This window comes from Athene cunicularia (genome assembly GCF_003259725.1).
Source record: "Athene cunicularia isolate RWA chromosome 6 unlocalized genomic scaffold, athCun1 chr6_part1, whole genome shotgun sequence".
In the NCBI taxonomy this organism is placed as follows: Eukaryota; Metazoa; Chordata; class Aves; order Strigiformes; family Strigidae; genus Athene; species Athene cunicularia.
Window position 1 is genome coordinate 23,807,106 of NW_020799105.1, and position 20,330 is coordinate 23,827,435.

The window sequence follows — 20,330 nt, forward strand, 5'->3', positions numbered from 1 at the left end:
AACATAAGATAAATATATAATAATTATATAAAAATAGCTACGTATGATTATATAGAAGTAAATGTGTGTATAAATAAGTAACACTTACTACCCCACCACAATAATTTACACAGGTCTGTTATGGTGCACACAAAATCTTTTTGGTCTGTTTAAAGCAGCGAATTTTTGACTGAGACCAACCCTGCATCTCTCCTTCCTTTCATGTCCCTTTCCCTGCCAAAAAAAAACCCACCTCAAACCCTGAAAACAGGGGAAGTCTGTGTTGAAAAAAGTCTTCCGTAAGAATATGTCCAAATATAAGTATGAATTGAAAAATTAGCGTGAAACAGTTTATAACAACATGGTGCATGTTTTCAGTTTTAACTGTGTAAGTACTTCTGGTTGGTAATTAAATGAAGTGTTTTATCCTTTCACATTTCGAAATTTTGGCTTGATGTAAATAGTGATTTATCTGATTTGTTTTGTCCTGTAGAGTTGTTTATATTCTCTGTTGCTTTGTTTTACAAATGACTTCCAGCTAATTAGCAAGTGAGATGTGTAGCTGCTGTGTTCTTAAATACTTAGGAAATCTAGTGATTTCTCCATTAGGAAATTGTTAGTCTATTAAGTATTATTAGAGAGCATATAGCATTTATAAGAGTTCTTATTGTTTAATTACAACTAAAATTACCACCTTTGTTTCCATGCTGTGTAAGGGAAGCAAGGTTTCGAAGCTTAGGTTTCTTTTTTTTTTTTTCGGCCACATTAACTAAACGAACCATAAAATAAATGCATTTGTCAGTGTCCCTCCAAATGAAATGTTTTTAAATTGACAAAAATTAATTGTGTGTATTTAGCTTCGGTATAGTTCCTGTGTCAGTGTTTCATCTGAAGTCTTTGCTTGGATGCTCGTAAGTTGATAATGCCTCCTGAGCATCCCTTTATAGAGATTAATATTTTATTCTCCCTGCACATTCCTGTGACATTAATCATTGTGGGTTGGACTTGTGCAGTAGAGAACAGATGTCAAATTATTGTTGTCTGTAATCATTGTGCATCATACTCACGAGCCATCTTCAGAGCTGGCTTTTGAGCAGGAGACTAATGTTGTAGACTCTAGATTTATCAAGGTTGCTCATTAATCAGGGCTGGGAGGGGTCTGTGACAGGCAGGCTGAGGGAGGTTAACCTTTCCTCTTCTGTATTTCTAAGTAATCAAGATACAGTTGATCAACCCAATATTTTTCAAAATAGTGTATAGTAAAAGATGCACGTAAAGTCTTATCTCCTCGCAGAGAGATTACCATAGTACTAGATTTGTTTAAAAATGTGTATAGATATTTGTGTGTGGTGGAGGGTTCCATCTCTGGATTTTGTTGCCTTCTAGCCCTTGCACTGTAATAGAGGTATGTGGAAAACCTTAAAATAATGGAGTTGTTTCAGTAGCTGTTCCTGCTTCAGTCCAAAGTGGCGCTGGGACCTGCTGTGTGCTTAGAAACCAGTGGGACAAAGATACTGGTCTGCTGGGGGTTTGCTGGAAGGGACTCAGCAGGGCAGGGTCCATCAGCTGTGAGCTGCTTCTCCTGGCAGGAGCTTCCCTCCGCACCAGGGCTGGGGAAGTTTTTCTGAAACACTGCAGGTAGGCCTGTAAAAACTGCAGGAGAAAAGAAAGGGATGTAAAAATCATCCAGTATGCAAATATGATTTTATTACCGGCTAGGTGCTGAGTATCATGAAGTACTCCTTTGACTCCAGGCATAGCTTTCGTCTTTCCCATTGGCAACACTTATTCCTTTTTGCCTCCTTCAGAGCAAGCTCTGGATCAGTATTTCTTCCACTGCATAAAAATTCTGGTAATTCAAGGGCCAAGTGATCTTTAGAAAGATTTCACAGTGTTGGTGCTTGCAAGGTTCTCTAGGCTGTGGCTGTTTGTTTGTTTTTTTTGGCGGTGGTTTATGTGCTGCTTTGTTTATTTTTAAAAATCTGGGATGCGTTTGGATCTTTTCATCAAATACCCAACACACCTTGACGCTTTGTTTTATCCTCCCACGTTCTAAAACCTGCAACAACTACAAACCAAACAGCAGATGTTCACAAGTTGTTGTTGAGGGAGGCAGAGAGCCTGTACGGTGGGAACTGAGGAGCGTTGTCAAGTCTGCCCAAGGGAACTTAGTCTTTTGTATAGGTTGTGTAATTCCAAATGAAGTAGTATGACAAATCAATTAGTTTTTCCTTTCTCAGAAATTCGACCTGAATACCTTCCCTATTGATTAGAGCATACTCTAGACAATCTGACTCAGAGGTGACAGAGCTGCAATTTTCGCCTTCTGCATGCTTGCAGATATTAAATTGATCTTTGACCGCTCTCTACTAGTGGGGCTTAACGGGGACATGAAACATGTTCAAACCTCTAATTAGAGGCCTTTGTAAGTTATTAAAGATTGATTCACCTCACAGGCTTTACAAAGGCATGTTCATATGTCTTTAGAGTGCTTAGCAACTAGGCATCAGGGCTCATTCCCTTCCCTGCGTTTGGTGAAAGGAGTGTGCTACAGCGCTGGTCTGGGGTTGTCTTAATCTCCTTTTTTTTTCTTTCCGTGTCACTCAAATCCAAAGGTAACGACATATGCTGAGGTTTCACAAAAACACGGAGGCGCAAAGCTGCAGTTGCAAAGCATCTCTGGGGCATGTGGACTTGAGCTGAACTTCATTGGGGGGAAATTTCTGTGTAAAATGGGGAGTTAATGTTGATCTGCATCTGGTCACGTCAGAGCAGCCTGAGTGCTTGAGCAAGAATGGGAACGTTTTCTGGGACAGGAGCTGAGTGGTCAAGGGCACGTGGTTCAGAGGCAGAAGTTTAAAGTGACTCTGAAAGGGCGATCATACAAAATACGTGGCTAGCCAGTACCAGGAAGAACTTTTTTTATGTAATGGCTGGCTCTTCACCCATAATTTCCTTTTTATATTCAGGAGAGTTCTGTGTGGGGTTTTTTTTAGCTACGTTTATGCATTTGAAATATGTGACAGCAAACTATTACATTAATGCACATATATCATTGTCTACTGTATTAGAGCAGTTGGAAGACTTTATTTTTGTATAAATAGCTTTAGATCATTTAATGAGCATCCCAGTAAATAAGCTCCTTCAGTGAGGTCAATTCTGTTTAGCCATTTTTTTTTTTGCAGAGATCACCCCACTTCCTTTCACTTCTTAGTATCTGTGTAGATTTAGGATAATATAGTTGTAAGCAAGTAACGGGAACTTTTGTAATCAAGTCTCTGCTACTTAATGGAAGTGAGCATGAGAGGATGTGATGAACTCATGACCAAGTGTGTTTTCCCATGTAAATACACTGCAGGGTCTAATATTTATTTCTTGAGGCAAAGACTTCAACAAATGCATCATCTTTTTTCTGTGAGCGATAAAGCTGGAGGTTAAATGACCAAGAAGCAATAAAATAGCAAACTCTACGCTGAAGAAACTAACTCTTCAAAGTACTCTTTGAATGAGAGCCCGCTTATGCATTTCTGGTGAACACGTACTTAGGCAAGTCACTTGAGACTGAAGAATATTTCTTTTGAACTGCTAGAAGTCGGGTGTGCTTACACACTCTTATTTCTCATCCTCCATGTGCGAGCTTACAAGGCAGAATGAGGATGCTGCTGTTTCAGTTCATCTCTAGCATCTTGTTGAGATGAAGTGCTTTCTATTCTGCATTATAGCCTGATTTTTCCTGATTATTTTTCACATCAGTTACTTTTTTTTTCCCCCCCCTGTGCAGTTTGTGCGAGCGGGATTGCAGCCCTTGTGCTGTGTGTCTTGCTGCAGGGAGGAGGTCGTGGAGGTGCTTCTCCTGCTCTGTGGGAGGCTGAGGGCTGTGGTCCCCCATGGTCTGGGCGCCCTGAGGCAGCTGCAGGGAATAGTCCAGATCTTTGCACTTGGGCCTTATGGTACTGGCTGAAGGCTTCTGGCAGGCTTTGGACAGAGACTGATTCCTTGTGAACTCCATCTTTGTTTCATCCATCCCGTTTCTCTTCTTTCATAACAAAACCAAGTCCTCTTGAGCCCATACCTCACCACTTCAGACTCACCAAGTGAGAGTAATTTTCACCTTGGCACTAGGTTTTTAATGCCTGTATCACTTTTTCCAGTGCAAGCCAAAACACATTACCATACACATGTATTGATTTCTTCATCCTTGGCAACCCTTTGCATCCAAGCTGTCACTTTTTTCTGGTACCCACATTGCGTATTTGAGCAGTGGTGATACAGAATGACAGAACGATCTCAGTTGGAAAAGCCCCTGCAGCTCCTCCAGCCCCACCATGACCCTCCCCCTGACCCTTCCCAACTCCCCCAGACCCCTCAGCGCTGGCTCAGCCCGACTCTTCAACCCCTCCAGGGATCCCGGGGACTCCCCCCTGCCCTGGGCAGCCCATTCCAACGCCCAACAGCCCCTTCTGCACAGAAATCCTTCCTCAGAGCCAGCCTGACCCTGCCCTGGGCAGCTTGAGGCCATTCCCTCGGGGCCTGGCGCTGGGGCCTTGGCTCCAGAGACTCATCCCCCCTCTCTGCCCCCTCCTGGCAGGGAGTTGCCGAGGGCCAGGAGGTCTCCCCTCAGCCTCCTCTTCTCCAGACTGAACCCCCCCAGTTCCCCCAGCCGCTCCCCAGCAGACCTGTGCTCCAGACCCTGCCCCAGCTCTGTTGCCCTTCTCTGGCCACGCTCGAGTCACTCAATGGCCTTTTTGGGGTGAGGGGCCCAGAACTGAACCCGGTCAGCAAGGGGCGGCCTCCCCAGTGCCGAGCCCAGGGCTCAGATCCCTTCCCTGTCCCTGCTGGCCACGCCAGGGCTGGTACTGCCTTATCCATCCTGTGCCTGTAACCAGCAGACTCTGAGCTGGGCCTCAGTTTTCACTATGATTTTGAAGTTGGCACCTACGTGGGGCCTGTGCAGCCCAACTCAATACTCTGTTACAGTAATACCCTTTGCAGCACTGACACCCCGGCACCCGGACCGCGGCATCCCCTCAGTGCTGACAGGAGTCATCAGGAGTGGTCGAGGGTGGAAGCACACATTGTGTCTCCAGAATACTCTTCAGCAGGATATGAAGCTGGTAAAGGTACTTAATTCTGGTGAATCGAAGCCAGGGTCACCATCTTTTGGTGATGCAGACCTTCGTCATCCTTTGAGAGCGGGTATTTGCTGTGGCTTCTCAGCACCAGTTTGCTCATTTGTTAACTCCTGCCTGTCCTGACTGCTTCTGGGTGCCGGTAATGTCCACTGCAAAGGGATGGAGACCAAGTGGGTATCAGTGAAGGGAGTGTTTGGTTGCAGAAGGAGCTTTTGCTGTTGAGAAACACTCTACTGCTATGAAGAGGAAGCTTCCTAGTGTTGAAAGTGGTACTTTGAGCTCTTGATCTCTTGGCTTCTCAGGAAAGTGTTAGGTATGACCCTAAATAAATGATTTCACATTGCAATGTGGGCTCATCCCCTCCTAATTGAGATTAATCTTCAGATTTCATTTTTAAGTCTTGTGTCTGCTGCTGTGGTCTGGATGTTACTTTTGCTCTTGATGTTGGGATGGTGATGCTTACTGGTCCAGACCTATCCAAAATCCTCTTAAATAAAGACTTAACTGGATGCTCATGAGCGTTTCAGAATGTTGCAGGGACTTTGGCTTTTGTGTGAGAATAATCTCAAAGCAATGATATAGTCATTATTCCTCTTGTGAGTCACCCATATGCCATCAAGTTCAAGCAATTTGGGTAATACACCAAAAAATGTCAGTGTGTTTTATCTTCCGTGTGCCTGTCAAGAGCTTCATCCGTATTTTCCCAGGTATAATGTATAATTAGAGATCTCATGGGCAAACAGCCACTGTAGCATTTGACAAAGTGAATTCTTCAGTCGTGCTCTCAGAGATCACCTGCCAGGTAGATTTTTTCAGTACAAGGGCAACTTTTTGGAGTGACCCACGTTGTGATAGCATATGTCCATCTGTGGGAAAAATAAAAATTTCATAACAAATACTGTTGTTTTTTGAGATACTTGGTTCACCTGTATATGCACGCATAGCTGTGCTACTTTGTCTCACATGTGGGACTTCTCTGACAAGAAGCTGCCAGCCAGTGTGGTAGTGCAGCCCTTTTGGCACAGAGATGTAGCACTCCTTCCTGTGGGCAAAGCAGAGCTCGCCCCTTCTGCACCAATATGAGAGAGCTGGGCAGACGGGGAGGGAAAGGGATGTGGGAGCTGGGGCCTAGTAGGGTGAAATAGCTGGAAAACTCTCATGGTTTTCTTCTGATCCTGCTTTATAATATTTTGTAGAGGAGGTGGAAAAAGACCAAGATGCTCTTAATTCCTATTTGTCCTTTTCTGTTCTCATTTCCCTCACCCTCAGAATATCTTTTAGTACTATACCGATGACATAGACACTGTGTAACTTATAAAGAAATAATGATTAGGTTGGGCTCCGATGGACAAGAATAACCTGTTCCCTTCCTCTGGGCATGGATTTATTTGGGGCTGGGGATGAGGGAGGCTAAAGGGTTTTAATTTCCCTCTTCCCTGCTTTTGTGGATGACGTGTGCGTGCTTCGGGCCTCACGCTGTGGCTGGCTGCAGCTGATGCCACTGTGCAGAAGGCAGGTACCTGCCTGCGCCATCTCTTCTGAAGGAAAACGAGCGTGGTCAGGTGAAGAGTGAACCCTAGGTCCCAGGGTGCAAGACAGTTTGCATGTTAAAAGTGAATTAGATTCATTAGATCAGTGCCCCAGTGTTACCTGCTGGCAGGTTTAGGAGTATCCATCTTCTCCTTTTTTCCCTTATCTTCTTGACTTGAGCCAAAATGTTAAGCTCTGATCTTGAGCTCCATTTTCCTCACCTTCCCTGTCTCTGCAAGTCTCGTGCTCACGAGTCAGGCAACAACATCTGAAATGCAGCATCAAAGATTCCAGCAGCATTTTTTGAGCTGACCGTCACTCTGCGTAGCATCACCCATCTCGGTGGGTCACACCTGTACGGTTAGGGTGTGTGCACAGGTAAGGTAGAGGGAGGTTAACACACCTCGCCAGCACTCCACCGCTTCTTTTTCACTTGCTTAAACTTTTCCAGGTTTTTACGGTTTTGGTTGAAAAGCAGGTGACTGGAAATCTGAAAGTAACCTTCTTTTTCCTCGTGTTTTGTTTTTTTTTTTCTTAATCTTATGTAAGCACTGAAGCAGATTGGCTATTTAGGCAGTGCTGTGAAGTTATTTAAAGCTGTGTATGTAACCTTATGTTTTGTGTGCAGACTGCAGGGAAATCTTGCTGCCAACAATGACAGATCAGCTGAAATATCACTTGGAAAGACAAGAAGATTTGGAGGCTTGTTGCCAGTTGCTGAGTAACATCCTGGAAGTGCTTTACAAGAAAGATGTGGTTAGTATTGTACGGTTCTGTGATGATTAGCAATTAAAAGAAATGCATCTTAGTAGAATGAATTAAGCAGGTAACTCTTGATGGCTTAGACTTTTAAATTTTTTTAATTTTCTCCCTAGCTAGTCTCTTTTAAGTCTCCTTTTTGGGTATCCAGTGATGATGATCTGTGGTATCTCAGGATGTTTTGCTGTTTCTGGGGCACACCCAACACAGCACTGTTCTCCAGTAACACTTTTCCAGACATTGGTTAGATACTGAGTAAACAGATATTCTTAGGAGTTCAGCCTTTTTCTTACTTGGTGTCTAGCCTCTGCCAGGTGGGAAATGTTTGTTTTGTGTTTTGTTTTCCACAAGCATTTGGGAAATGCCCATTTGAGTGTGCCCTGCTAGGCCAGCCTGAAGTACGGGGAGGGGGGTTGTGTGTATATACACACACACACACACGAACATACACTTTTGTGACACAGCACACTTGTTTAGTTCGTTGAAATGCCATTCACAGTTAGCTAGTAGAATTCACCTGCTCGGTAAGAGAGAACCGAATTGGGAAGTGGCAGCTTCCACATGAATGTTACAACTAGTGTAATTGTCTTACTCGCAACGTAACCATATGAGCCGCTTGCACAGGAGGACCTGTGCAGTGCCCTGGGCTGGTTTGCAGATGTGTAGCTTGCGTAACAGGCTTTTTTTTTTTTTTTTTTTTTTTTTTTTTTTTTTCGCAAATATTAGTGCTTTGCCAGAGTGTGGTAATGATTTGATGATCTCTTAGAGAAGTTTGGGCTGATATAGCTGCTGCCTTTGGTCCTAGGTAGAATCATACACTAATTTAGTTGGAAAAGGACCTCAGGAGTCAGCTACTCACATCATATCCAGCATCTTATTTGATTATGTTTTTTGGGCTCCTTCTGATTTCCTTTTTTTTGTTGTTTTTTAAAGTAGTTCTGTGTGACTGCTTCAAAGATAAATTTGTTTTTGACAGCTTGGCTGCTTCCTGCCACTCTTTGTTGGCTGCATTTCTCTCCCTGGTAGCAACTCCCTCGCAGCTCGGATGTCTCCTGGGCTGAGCCCAGCTGGAGCGGGGCTAAGAGCTGCCCTGTGCTGCTTGCCCTTAGCCCCCGCCTGCAGGAAATAGATACTGATTTGCTGCTGGAGCAGGGGGATGGAGAAGGGGACAGGGGAGGGGAGGAAACACTGCGAGCGAGGAGGGATGTGAATTGAGAACAGGCGGGAGCAGCTGGGAATGCAGAGAGGAGGAAGGTCTTGGAGAGAGCTGGTAGGAGGGAAAGCAGAGCAAGCTGAGGGGTGGAGAGGAGCAGCGTGCTGAGATAGACACATTCTTCCTTGGGGATGCTCTTGGTACCACAATCATAAGGTTTATCCCCAATACAGGTCTGTCACAGCAAGTGGAGCAGTACCTGGGTGTATATGTACTGCTGATGACTAGTTCTTCAGCTATGCAAGTGCATTTTTCATGTACACAAGTCTGCCTTTGGTCATTAAGTATAATCTGATGATAAGATGTGGATTGTTATGACAGATCCAAGAGCAAGAAAAAAAAAAAAAAAAGGGTAAGAAGCTGTTTTATTTAGATAATTATCTGGGAAAATGCCTGCAAATGTTGGCGATAGAATTACTTCCCCTTTCCGTCTCACAGACCCCTTTTGAAGTCTCCTTCAGACTAATGAAAACTGAAGAAGACTTGTCATAAAGTACAAGATCGGAGCAAAGCTCATCTCTCTTCTTTCTCCTTGTCATGTGTGTTTGGCTTCACGTCCTGTAGCCGTTGTTCTGCCCGAGTTTTGTGAACTTGTTTTTAAAAGCTGGTTGAGCTAAATATTTCATTTTCAATTTATTTTTTTCAAAAACAGTGGCAGATTCCTTCTAATACAGAAATATTAATTGGAAACAGCTGACTGAAATTGCAGTTCCTTAAGCAAAGTTTTGCTTTGCCTTTCTGTTTCTTTTAATGGAGCTGTTGCTGAACAGCCCTCCGGATTTGGGAATGCCTGTGGGCTTTTGATGTTGGAAAAATGACTTAGGAAAAGAAGGTTATTAGTTAACTAAAAATGATAGGCTTTGCTGTATTTCCAGGGACTTGCTTTTCATTTAAATAACTGTAGCAGTACATGTTAATTTATCGGTAACATGTATTAATAAGATCGACATTGCATGGAGTTTGTTAAAATGGGAGACACTTTCTGCTTTTGATCAACAGCAACGAGTGATGTTTAATTTAACTTTCACAAGACAGGCAGATTTAAAGGCAGGCATAAATAGTTCAGTTGTACTGATGCCTGTTGTATCTAGTTACCACTAATTTATTCTTTTTCCTTAGGGGCCAACGCAACGACATGTCCAGATAATCATGGAGAAGCTATTGAGGACAGTAAACAGAACAGTCATTTCCATGGGACGTGATTCGGAGCTCATTGTAAGTGTCTCTTGATGTAAACTTAAATACCTCTGTCACATCTCTTTGAACCTGCCTGTAATAGGATTGAAATCCCGGGTGACCCAAAGCAATCAAAACCTTCTGTAACTGTCTTTGTGTTTGGTAAGCTGCAAAACAGTGGCTTGTAATTTTTCAGTGGTTTACACAGGGGGAGAAAAAAAAAAAATTAATTTAAAACTGTTGGTGGCCGGGTGATTAGCCAGACTTTAGATGTGTCTGTGTTAAGCAAAATAATGTATTATTTATAATTAGCCAGCTGAAAAGTTTGGGAATGAGACCTGATGTTTGTTGCTACATCAGAAATCATTTGACTCGACAAGCGTTTACCTGTCTCTGTTGACTACAACTGAGATCACCGAGATAACGGCAGTATTCAGATGCCTGCAGAGTAGAAGAGAGCCTCCATTTATTAATTTTTGAGAGTCTAGAGGAAGGGCTGACGCGGCAGCTGCGAGTTACCGTGTTCCACCTCAGTGGCGTAGCGCTGTGATTTTTAAAGCCTGACATTTGAATTTTTCAACTGTATCATTAGTGCTGGTTTAAATAGTGGAAAAAAAATAGCGAGGCCTATTGACACGTAGAACGGGGATAGAGCCTGGTGTGGTTGCCTTCACCTTATGTTCTTCCTTGGGTGTCTGCATCTGGCAACTGGTGTGTAGGACATGGGTCAGGGTGCACTGGGCTTCTCATCTGTCGGTGTAGCTGTCCTGTTCTACATTAATTTGGTTCTCTACACTGATTTTATTCTTGAAAGTTTTATTTGTTAGTCAGGTACATCTGAGTCCATTAGTACTTATTAAAATCTCTTTTCTGATTCTTCTTTCCTTGTGTAATTACGCACAGTGATAGGTGACTTTGAGGTGGCCTCTGTCCTCAGCAGAGGATCTTGCTCTCTACTGTCCCGTTTATTTGCCATGCGGTGGAGCTTGTGTTGGCAAACAATTTGAGTTTTGATTTTAGTGCGTCATTTGCTACCTTTTTTTTTTTTTGTCTTCCACTTTTACCCCTTTGATTTGCAATAATAGTTTTTGTCGTAAGAAAGTGATAATGGATCACCAGATCCATTGTTGGAGCAAGCAGTGGTTATGAGTAGAGATCATTCTTAGGGTGTTACAGCGCTGGGTGCAGTCACAGTCAAAGGAAGACATAAAGTTTATATGTTGTTACGTTGCGTGTTACCACAGAAATGATTAATAATATTCACGATAGGTATCTTTATTTCTCTGGACAAGGGCACAAAACTTGTTCCCAGAGTTGTGCAGAAGGTGTAGCCTTGTGCTACGTACATACAGGAAATGTCTTCAGTTACGATTAAAGTGTCAGTTAATTATTGTTTTGATGAACATGATTTAGATGACATTTTAAAATGCTAATTATTCCTTTAGCATTTATCAAATTATATTTGAAAGCTTCTCCTGTATATATTTTAACTAAGTACAGTTGTAGGAAAAATATCCATAGGGATCACAAATACAGCTTAAAATCCCCCAATCCACACACTCTGTAATTATGTAATGAGTATTAATAGGACTGGGTGTTTTCAAGGAGTACTTACTCCTGTCTTAAAATTTAGTCTGTTATGGAAAGGATCCTCCTGCAATCAACCAGCAATAATTAATTTTTGTGGCATCAATAAAGTAGGAAGAGTAAAATACAAGTGATAATTAGGAAGCATAACTTGACTCTTTTTGGGTCAGAATCAGGTTGAAATTATGTATTAACTTTTTCTTCTGTCAATACTAGTACACTTTTACCTGGGAACTTATATGAGAGAATTAACCCTAAGGGATGAGTAGAAGGAAGGAATTTTAAAAATAAAGGACCTTAAAGAGGTGTAGTTCAAGTAACAATAACTTTTTGCAGAACATAGCAAATAGGGGGTTTTTATATGAAGATACTGGTGTACTGAAGCTGGTGTTTTCACCTTGAAGAAATACTTAGCTGGGTCATCTCCATCGAAAACCTAATGTTGCATAATACACTTTAAATATAAAAAAAAAAAAAAAACCTTGCACGAAAAATACTTCGAAATGGGCATTTACTGCTGTAGATGTGAGCTCTGTGTCCATTAAGATTTATCAGCTGTTCGCCTGGTCCTGGCAGCCTTCCCCTGAGGATCCAGGTTTGTGTAGCTCTGCCCAAGGGGAGCCTCCTCAGCGGAGACAAGGCCACTGTTCTGTTGGGTACCAACACAAACCCACGGCCATCATCCCCTCGCAGTGTCGGTCAAGTTCATGCCATTTCCCTTCCCTTCTAAACCTCTGTTCCAATGGCTGTGCAGCTGCTGTGGCGATTGGGATGCCCCAACTTTGGATCTATAGGGGCAAACTTCAAAACAACCGTCTTTGTAGAAACTGTTTCAATTTCTATTTTAATAATATCCATTGTCTACCTTTCTGGGTTGGAGACTTGCGTGCCTTAGGCTCGTGGTGTTTCTGACTGCGTGGTAAGTCAGAGCTGGTGTTTCTGAGTGGCCGGAGTTCTGTGGGATCACCAGAGGACTCGGAAGGATTTGAGCAGTCAAGTGGAAATGCTGTTCTCCTGGAACAGAGGCAGCAAATGTGGAATGCTGAAGCCTGATGTGACTTTCCATTAGTGCACAAAGATCCTCGACAGAAGATGGGTCACTGGATGCGCTAACGCGGTGGGAGCACCAGGCACTGAATTGACTGTTTTAGGAGGATATGCAATTAGAGGCTATTACAGGTACCATAAATAATTCAAATTACTTTCTCTACATGATGACCTACGGGTAAGGATCTCTGTCTGATGCTGAATGACTGTTACCAGTTTCGTTTGGAAAAATGTCCAGCCCACAGCGGTGGCAGGACCAGCACGGTCATCGGGTCAAAAGCGTTTGCCTCACGGTGTACCAAACATCCCACCTGAATCCAGGAAATTAGAAAGAATTTTGGTAACTCTTAACCTGATGCCTACCATACCTCTGTCTGAATATTGGAGCTGTGGGGTACAACCTCCTAAAGGTTTTAGTTCTTCAGTATTCTGCAAGGCTGTGTCTCACACCTGTGGCAATGTTGTGTCTGTTTAATGTTAAATTGCCAGTTAACCATGTTTACCTGCAGGAGGTGCCTTTTCTAGGGAGTCAAACAGACTGGAAAGATTCTCCAGTAGCCTCTTTTGACTTTGCACGTTTCTTTTGAATTTCTGCTTCCTTAAACGTTTGAGTTTCTAGATCAAAATCATAAGGTATTTTTATCATATACCTTTAAAAGACAATTATCTTGAAATAAGATAGGCCAGTGGTAAGAAGAAAAACAAACAGTAGAGTGTAAGCGGTAGGTTAATATCTGATTTGACCGTAATTTTGGTAGAAGTTGGTAGCAAGAAGATTTTAAGTTAACATTTGTGATACTGCACACTCTTTTCTAGCCTTCAGAACTTGGGGAAAAAAAAGAAAAAATAATCCCAACCCCAGTTTCACAGGTGTCTATTAACTAAGATTAAACACATTCTGGCCACTTATACAGGTTGTTTCAGTGAAAGCAGTGAATTTATATACTTAGAAATTAGCATTAGTTTCCAGACTGCCATATCAAATGAGTATTTAACATGCAAGAAAAAAATCTTGTCCCCATTTTAATACTCATTATTTTTGGCGGCTGTTTCCTCTGGAAGGCTCATGGTGATTTTTACTTGGGCCATTTCGGAGTGAGGAGAAGGTTCTGTGTGTGTTACGTGGGGAAGGTAAGAATGGGATGCAGCCTGCGGGTGCTGAGGTGACTGACACGGGCTCGGGGTCGTTGCTGCTCACAGAAATTGGCTGCTTGGGTGACGTTGGCTCGTGCCTGGAGCTGGTCCTGCTACTGGTGCAGTGGGAGATCGCCTATAGCGAGACCACAGAATTTTTCCTGCTGAAGGACGTGTTGCCCGAAAAAAGTAAATTGAGCATTCTTCCTCAGGTCTGTTTTTTAAGGATAATTTTAAACCATGTCGCCCAGTAACTTTTGAAGAATGTTGTGTTCCGTGCCAGTCAGCGCATCGGCCTCCTTTGGTAAATCAGAGTTGACCGGCCACGATGGTAGGTCCGAAATAAATCACGACCACTCCCCATCTCCTTGTGGTCAGCAGCTTGGTATGTTTTTCATTTACAAAGCCAAGAAAAACAAGCTAGTTGCTGAGCTCTTTAATTTCAGAAAGGACATCCAGATGGGGTTTTTGGATCCCTATGTGTATGCAATTTTTGGAAGATACTTCAGTTGGCAGATTTGTGCAACTGTATGATCATTGTCTATGAAACAGACAATCTTGGTTCCTTTATGTGGTGGAACAAATCAAATTCCATTTTGATACAGGAAAAAAAGTTGAGCTCATAGATGTAAGAGCAAAGAGTATAGGAGGTGGCTTTACTCCCAAGAGACTCTGTCCTGAAGAGCTCCTAGTGGTCTGTGGTGAACAAAGTCAGTGTGAACACTGGTGACAGGGGGAAAAAAAAGTGATTTTTGATTCCTCTGGGATGCCTGAGTAGGAGGCAGTGGGCAGGAGAGGACTTTATGACTTTGCTGATGAGTGGAGTGTTTCCCATGTTGCTTTTTCAACCCCTCAACACCTTAAAAGAAGGACGTAGTGAAAACAAAACAGAAATGCTGCAGGAATCGTCAGGGAGTAGAGGAAGGGATTTGTGGTGCGAGATGTGAAAGGCAGCTGAGGGTAACAGAAGATTTCGAGGTGCCCCTCAGGGATAGTGAAGGAGAATCTCTGTAGGGTGGAGATGGCACCTGCCTGAGGAGGAGGAGCCCTGGAGGGTGAGAAGGGTGAAGTAAAACAGAGGATACGGTGGGGAAGGTGACGGCTGGAATAACCGACCGAAGGCAGTGGTGGATCCTCCTGCTGGGCAGGGTGACTCTGGGAGGCAGCGAAACAGGAGTTACTGAGGCTCACGGGAGAGAGTTCTGGGGCTAAAGCTGTTTAGGGGTTGAAGTTAGATGGAAATTGCCTTTCTGTGCCTTAAAATCTGTCAAGTTCAGGGTTAACGGGTTCTGACATGTTGCGGGGAAAGCCTCACTTCCTTCACCAGATTTCTACGATGTAAAAATTAAACTTTTATTGAATCGCATGGTTTCTTATCCTACAAAACCCCCTGAAATGATATATTGCAACCTAATTTTGCAAACCCTGAGGTGATATGTGAGTGGTGGTCAGGATTTTGTTCCGTCACTAGTACTGAGTGTGGTACCACCGGGGCAGCAGAGGGGTCTGGGGGGTGCCCTGCCAATGCTGATCGGCACAAACTGCACCCGCCTAAACAAACCGACAGCAAATTTCTAGCACTCCAATTATTTTAATAAGCCACAGTTGTATTTTATGGATGCTGAAATAATACTGAAAATTGTTCCATGCAGTCCATTTCATTCCGCTAGAACAGAATCGTGTCGGTATAGCAGTTATATTTTTAGTGGCAATCCAGTTAACAAATTCCAGTAGTAATATATAATGCGTGCCATTATACAGATGCTAAAGAAATTGTATCATCTAACAGAGTGCTTGATTTGAAAGTGTTCCTGAAAAATCAACCTATTTGGTTTTGAAAAAGTGCTTAACCTTTAAAACAGAGAGTGAAAGTAAAGGCATAGACGGTGAATTTGCATCTTAAGCAAGAAAAAGCAAACACTTTGTACCCATGGTAGGATTTTTCAGTTTTAATCATGATTATTTTTTTTTTTTTCAGTTTATCCTGATTTTTAAACTATTTTTACAGTGACTTTTTCCCTTGAAGAAAACAGGTGATACTCACATGAATAGTGTTTCCTAATAGTTCTAAACCAAAGAATGTTAACTGTTGCTTAACAGAAATTATACGGACTCGGAAAAGAGCAAGTAATATAAAATCACCGCAGTATTTATTGACTAAAAAGATATTTTTAAAGCATGACATGGGAGAAGTGCATATAGCAAATTAGTGTATGAAAGTGCGTGGTACTGTCAGTGAATTCAGCAAAGCTACGTGATGTGCCACACTGAAAGTAAAGATGCATTTTCTTTGTTATAACCTCATACCTGCATTTTATAAGGTCTTCTACGTTAGGGTGGAGACAGCTTTGTCAGTCACATTGAACAAAAAAGCTCTAAAGAATTAGGTTTTTCTCTCAGCGTCTAACCTGAGCCTGAGTGATTCTAAATGTAATACAATATGATACATTTTACACACTTGCAAAAACATTTTATTACAAATTACATTGTATGGTATGATAGAACACGGTATGTAATTTTAAGCAAGACTATATGTATGTTAGCTTTTCCAGTTTTAAAAAAATGTAAAAAATTAAAAATTTGCAACTTCTTAAGAAAATAGCCTGGACATGTACAGAACACACCGTGAGAACTTTCACTTTTAGCTCTTAAATGTTTCACCAGTGAATTTTCCTCTGTCGTTTGAAATGATTAACAGATACTGGTCTCTGTGTGAGTCAGCAACCGCACGTAGAAACAGTTCAGGTTTGGGTCAGTCCCTGCACACAAGAACGTTTAGAACAGGTTTATGGGAAAAGCTACTGATTCGGTGACACTAACGATTCGTAATCGATTGCCATTGAGAGACGCTTGATTTAATTTCTTTAAAAAAACCCCAAACACTAGGCCTGTTAGCATGGAGGAGTTAATTAGTAACACTATTTTAAAATAGAATACTAAATACTGTTGTGTTTTTCTAGTTATGTAGTATTTGATATTTCTTTCTGTTTAGGAAAAAAAAATAAATCTCCTTGTTCGGAAATATTTGGGTTTCTAAACCATGTCAGGTGGGCTGTCTTGTAAACAGTTGTGTATTTTCAATTAAAAACAATATAAAATACGTGAAACACATTTTTTCCACATAGAACAATTGCACTTCCTCTCGGGTACACGGGATCACCTTTCTAATCCTTCAGCTTTCACACAAGTATTTCAAGATACTGTTTGCTGATGCACAAGAACTCGTAGCCCTCTTGAAGGTTTACTTGAAGGTGACTTTTTTCCATTAAAGCATGCTGAAATTAATTTTGAGCTGGACACAGATGTTTTGCATTTCTGTTTCCATTTTAACTTCCTTTTCTTGTGTTTTGAGGGGGGGGGAAATTATTTTCCTCAAGTTTTCTTGTAGTAATGAATTTGATGCTGAGCTAAGAGGAAAAATGGTGTACATGAAAACACTTAAATGTTTTCAGTATGTGTAAACACTTCTGCCAATGATTATATTTCTGCCACCTAAAGACAGTTATTTGTATCGTACTGATGCTGCAGGGTCTGCAATTTCAAAACCAATTCTTAGAAAAGCATTTTGTCATATGACATTGTATGACTCAAATTATCTTAAAAAAAAAAAAAATCCCACTCCCTGGCCACTTCTAGTGTGAGAAATTTTTCCACAGATGGTCATTCTAGATGCAAGTCTAATGACAGAAGCAAATACTTAAAGGAAAAAGTTGCAGTTTATAATTCAGAGAAAAATTTTAAATGTCATTTAAAAAAAACAACAAACCCAAGCCCACACCAAAAAACTAGGAACGAATTGGTTTGCATCTCTTCCCTAAGTGAGTTGGTTAGAAGCACAATGAATTGCTTGAGATAAAAGTGATAGTATGTTGGGAAACCCATCGGAGAAGCTTAGTAAATAAACAGCATTTAAAATTACTGCTCCTTCCAAACAGGTTTCAAAGCCTGATACATTCTATAAATTTTCTGGTGCCTTCTGCAGCAGTGTAGAGGTTTTTCAAAGACTGTGTTACAAAAAGATACTAAATCATGGCAAATGCCAACAATCTGTAGAGCTTCTGATTATTCTGTTTGTGGGGTGTTTTGTGTTTGGTTGTTTGTTTTTTTTTTTTTTTTTTTAATTTCTCTGCCAGAATGTGTTGTTTAGACCTTTTGGGTACCAAAAGACTAGAAGTGAGATCTAGGACAGATGATTGTCCCGTAGCCTTGACCCTGTCAGCTTGCTGTGGTGAAAGGCTTCCCCTGTCCCGGGGACCCGTGTGGGCGAGCGGCAGCCTTGTTGGTCTGGTGAGGAGGACCCGGCTGGGTCAGACGTGACGGTGCGTTGGCGAAATGGGGTCGCTCGGTTGAAGTCTACGTCGCATGAAGGCAGATATACAGAGAGTCACATCTTGGAGATTATTCATGGTCTTGGACCACATGAAAAAATTGTGCTTTGTCCAGGATATATGTGCTGAAAACTGCACTCCCCGATCAACATGGATTTGTAAAACTGAAGACCGTTGCAAACGTAAGGCTTGCTTTTTGTTTTTTGTTGTTTTTTTCTCCCCTTGTTGTTATTTAAAGACAATAAACCAAACCCCCCAAAAGCTTTAAAACAATAGTGATATTTAGCTGTGTACAGGATGACAGCCTACAATTTAACAGGTTAGAATGTGATGCTTTCAGATCTAAGGGGGGAGGGAAATAGTTTTACTTTCCATCTTTGTACAAATTTCAATTCAGGTTTTACATCCCACATTGGTGAACTGCAAATAGAAGTTGGCAAGGTATTACCTAACGCCTTGCTTCTGGACACGAGTTTATAGGTACAAAGGCCTTTTTGGTACATACGGTGAGAACGGAAATGCTGCCAGAACGGTCAAGAACTACGCTGGCCAGTAACACTGATCAGTCTACCAAGAATCCATCATAGATGATTGATAGAACTCCAGATATTTTTTTTCAAAGAAGGCCTTGAACTCCACATGTAAAGGACTTGGGTTAAAGGAACCAGAGTTTCCATCTTCCATGCTTTTTTGATTCAGTTTTGGATTTTTGCTTGGGAGTGGAGGAGTAGCTCTCCTGAGAATAAGGCAAAGGTGCAACCTGAGTTTCCTCAATAGGATGAAGTTTTCTCAAAACTGGCTGTAGTTTATCTTCTTGCTGTTTAAAATCCAATTCCACACTAGAAATTGGAAGGAAAAAGCAATTGGTTACTAATTACGCTGATAGAAAGATTTCAATTAAGCCAACATCTGACACCAATATAAAAGTGCTTAATTTATCAAAGTCAAAGACAAACATTTAAATCAGATCTCCACATTTCTTGCAGCACGAGTGAAGGGGAGGGGGTGGAAAGAAGGTCAAAAAAAGGACATAATCCAAAGAGAAGTAGAAATGGACTGTGCAGACTTCTCTCTCCTGTGTCGGGGGGCCTTGAGGATGATGGTAGAAGTGCTGTCAAGTGATGGAAAACTAGAAATGCTACTTTTTCTCTCGGCTCTCTGGAGAAATTGCTCCGTCAGAGGGCTCCCGGGCTCGGTGCAGGGGCTGGGGCATCGGCATCCTTACGCTTTTGAGAAAAGCTGATGGGTTGGCCCTAAGCAACAAGGTCGTCACGGTAATTTCTTTACCTTCGCTGTTTGTTGCAAGTTTTACCAGCAGTTAGATTAATTTCACCAAAGTACTGTCATATGTGTATATTCATGTATGTATGTGAAAAAACCCCAGCTCTTTTCCAACAGAACCCTTTAGCATATGTTGACAGCATCTAAACTTTCCCTTTAATGAGGATAAGAAGATAAAATCTACTTGGCCCCTGCTGTAAATGACAGTTGAGAGCAAACCATCGAATGATGTAGATCTGTTTACTGAACTGGCCAGATGTGTAGGTGAGATGGAAAGACCCTGTTTCAGTAGTAACTAGTACGTGTGTGTTTGTTCCATTGCAACTAAAATTTAATAAGTGAAATACTCATTTAAACATAAGCTTTCATTCAAAAAACATACTGAAGCTCTTTGATACACCTCCTGGATTCTAAACATTGTGTCAGCTGAACAATCCTGCCAGCAATTAAGAAATATAAGATGGATGAAATTCCGACCCTTATTTTAATGGTGTGTGCTAGAGATTGTTTCAAGTTTACCTTGTAAAGCAGAGGAACCACATGATAAACTTCAGGAAAAGGTTAATCCTGTCTGATACTTGAACTGAACAAATACCCTGAAACTTTGTCCAGCAGCTTGGGGCCAAGCTCTGTGCCGAGTCCTTCCATCCCGTCCTGCGCTTTACGTTGCAGTGTGGCACCTGGCTATCAGAGGATGAGTTTAGAAGAATGGGTGACATGAAGGGAAAATTTAGTCACTGGGGTTAATTACTTTCCTTCCCTACCTTCTTGCTTCATGTTTTAACCGGAGCAGTTGGTGACTGAAGATTGGGTGTGAATGCAGCTGTGGGGACACGCGAGAGGTTGCCCTTCCCTTCCGCCTCTGCTGCTGAGGTTTCTGGGGCTTTGCACCACCTGCCTTTGCTGCCTCAGCGTTGCATAAATACGGGGTTATTGTTCCTGCATGTCATTTCACATTGAATAACTATTAAATACGTTTTCTGAGTTAATTCTGCTATTGCCTGTTTGGTGTAAACCACTAGAGAAGTGAGGCTGCCTTTTGCAGGCCTCATGCACCCAGTGTAGCTCATCTAAAAAAATATTTTCTTTAAACTTTTGTTACTACTACCCCTGTGTAGCTCAGGGATAGTGGCACATCACCCTGACCGTGCAGGCACACAGTAC

At 42.0% G+C, this 20,330-nt stretch overlaps 2 protein-coding genes across 3 annotated transcripts in view; one reads left to right on the forward strand and one right to left on the reverse strand.

The window, feature by feature from the left end:
• The window catches only part of DOCK1 (dedicator of cytokinesis 1), a 279,035-nt gene that overhangs the window by 66,979 nt on the left and 191,726 nt on the right, over positions 1 to 20,330 (forward strand). The window contains exons 27-28 of the mRNA XM_026851564.1: positions 7,270 to 7,397; positions 9,733 to 9,828. Coding sequence (XP_026707365.1) covers positions 7,270 to 7,397; positions 9,733 to 9,828 — 224 coding nt within the window. The remainder of the gene's footprint in view (positions 1 to 7,269; positions 7,398 to 9,732; positions 9,829 to 20,330) is intronic.
• INSYN2 (inhibitory synaptic factor 2A) overlaps positions 16,898 to 20,330 on the reverse strand; it is a 43,104-nt gene continuing 39,671 nt past the window's right edge. For both annotated transcript variants that reach the window (XM_026851153.1, XM_026851152.1), the window contains exon 4: positions 16,898 to 18,724. In XM_026851153.1, the coding sequence (XP_026706954.1) occupies positions 18,541 to 18,724 (184 nt within the window). In that variant the 3' untranslated portion in view covers positions 16,898 to 18,540. The remainder of the gene's footprint in view (positions 18,725 to 20,330) is intronic.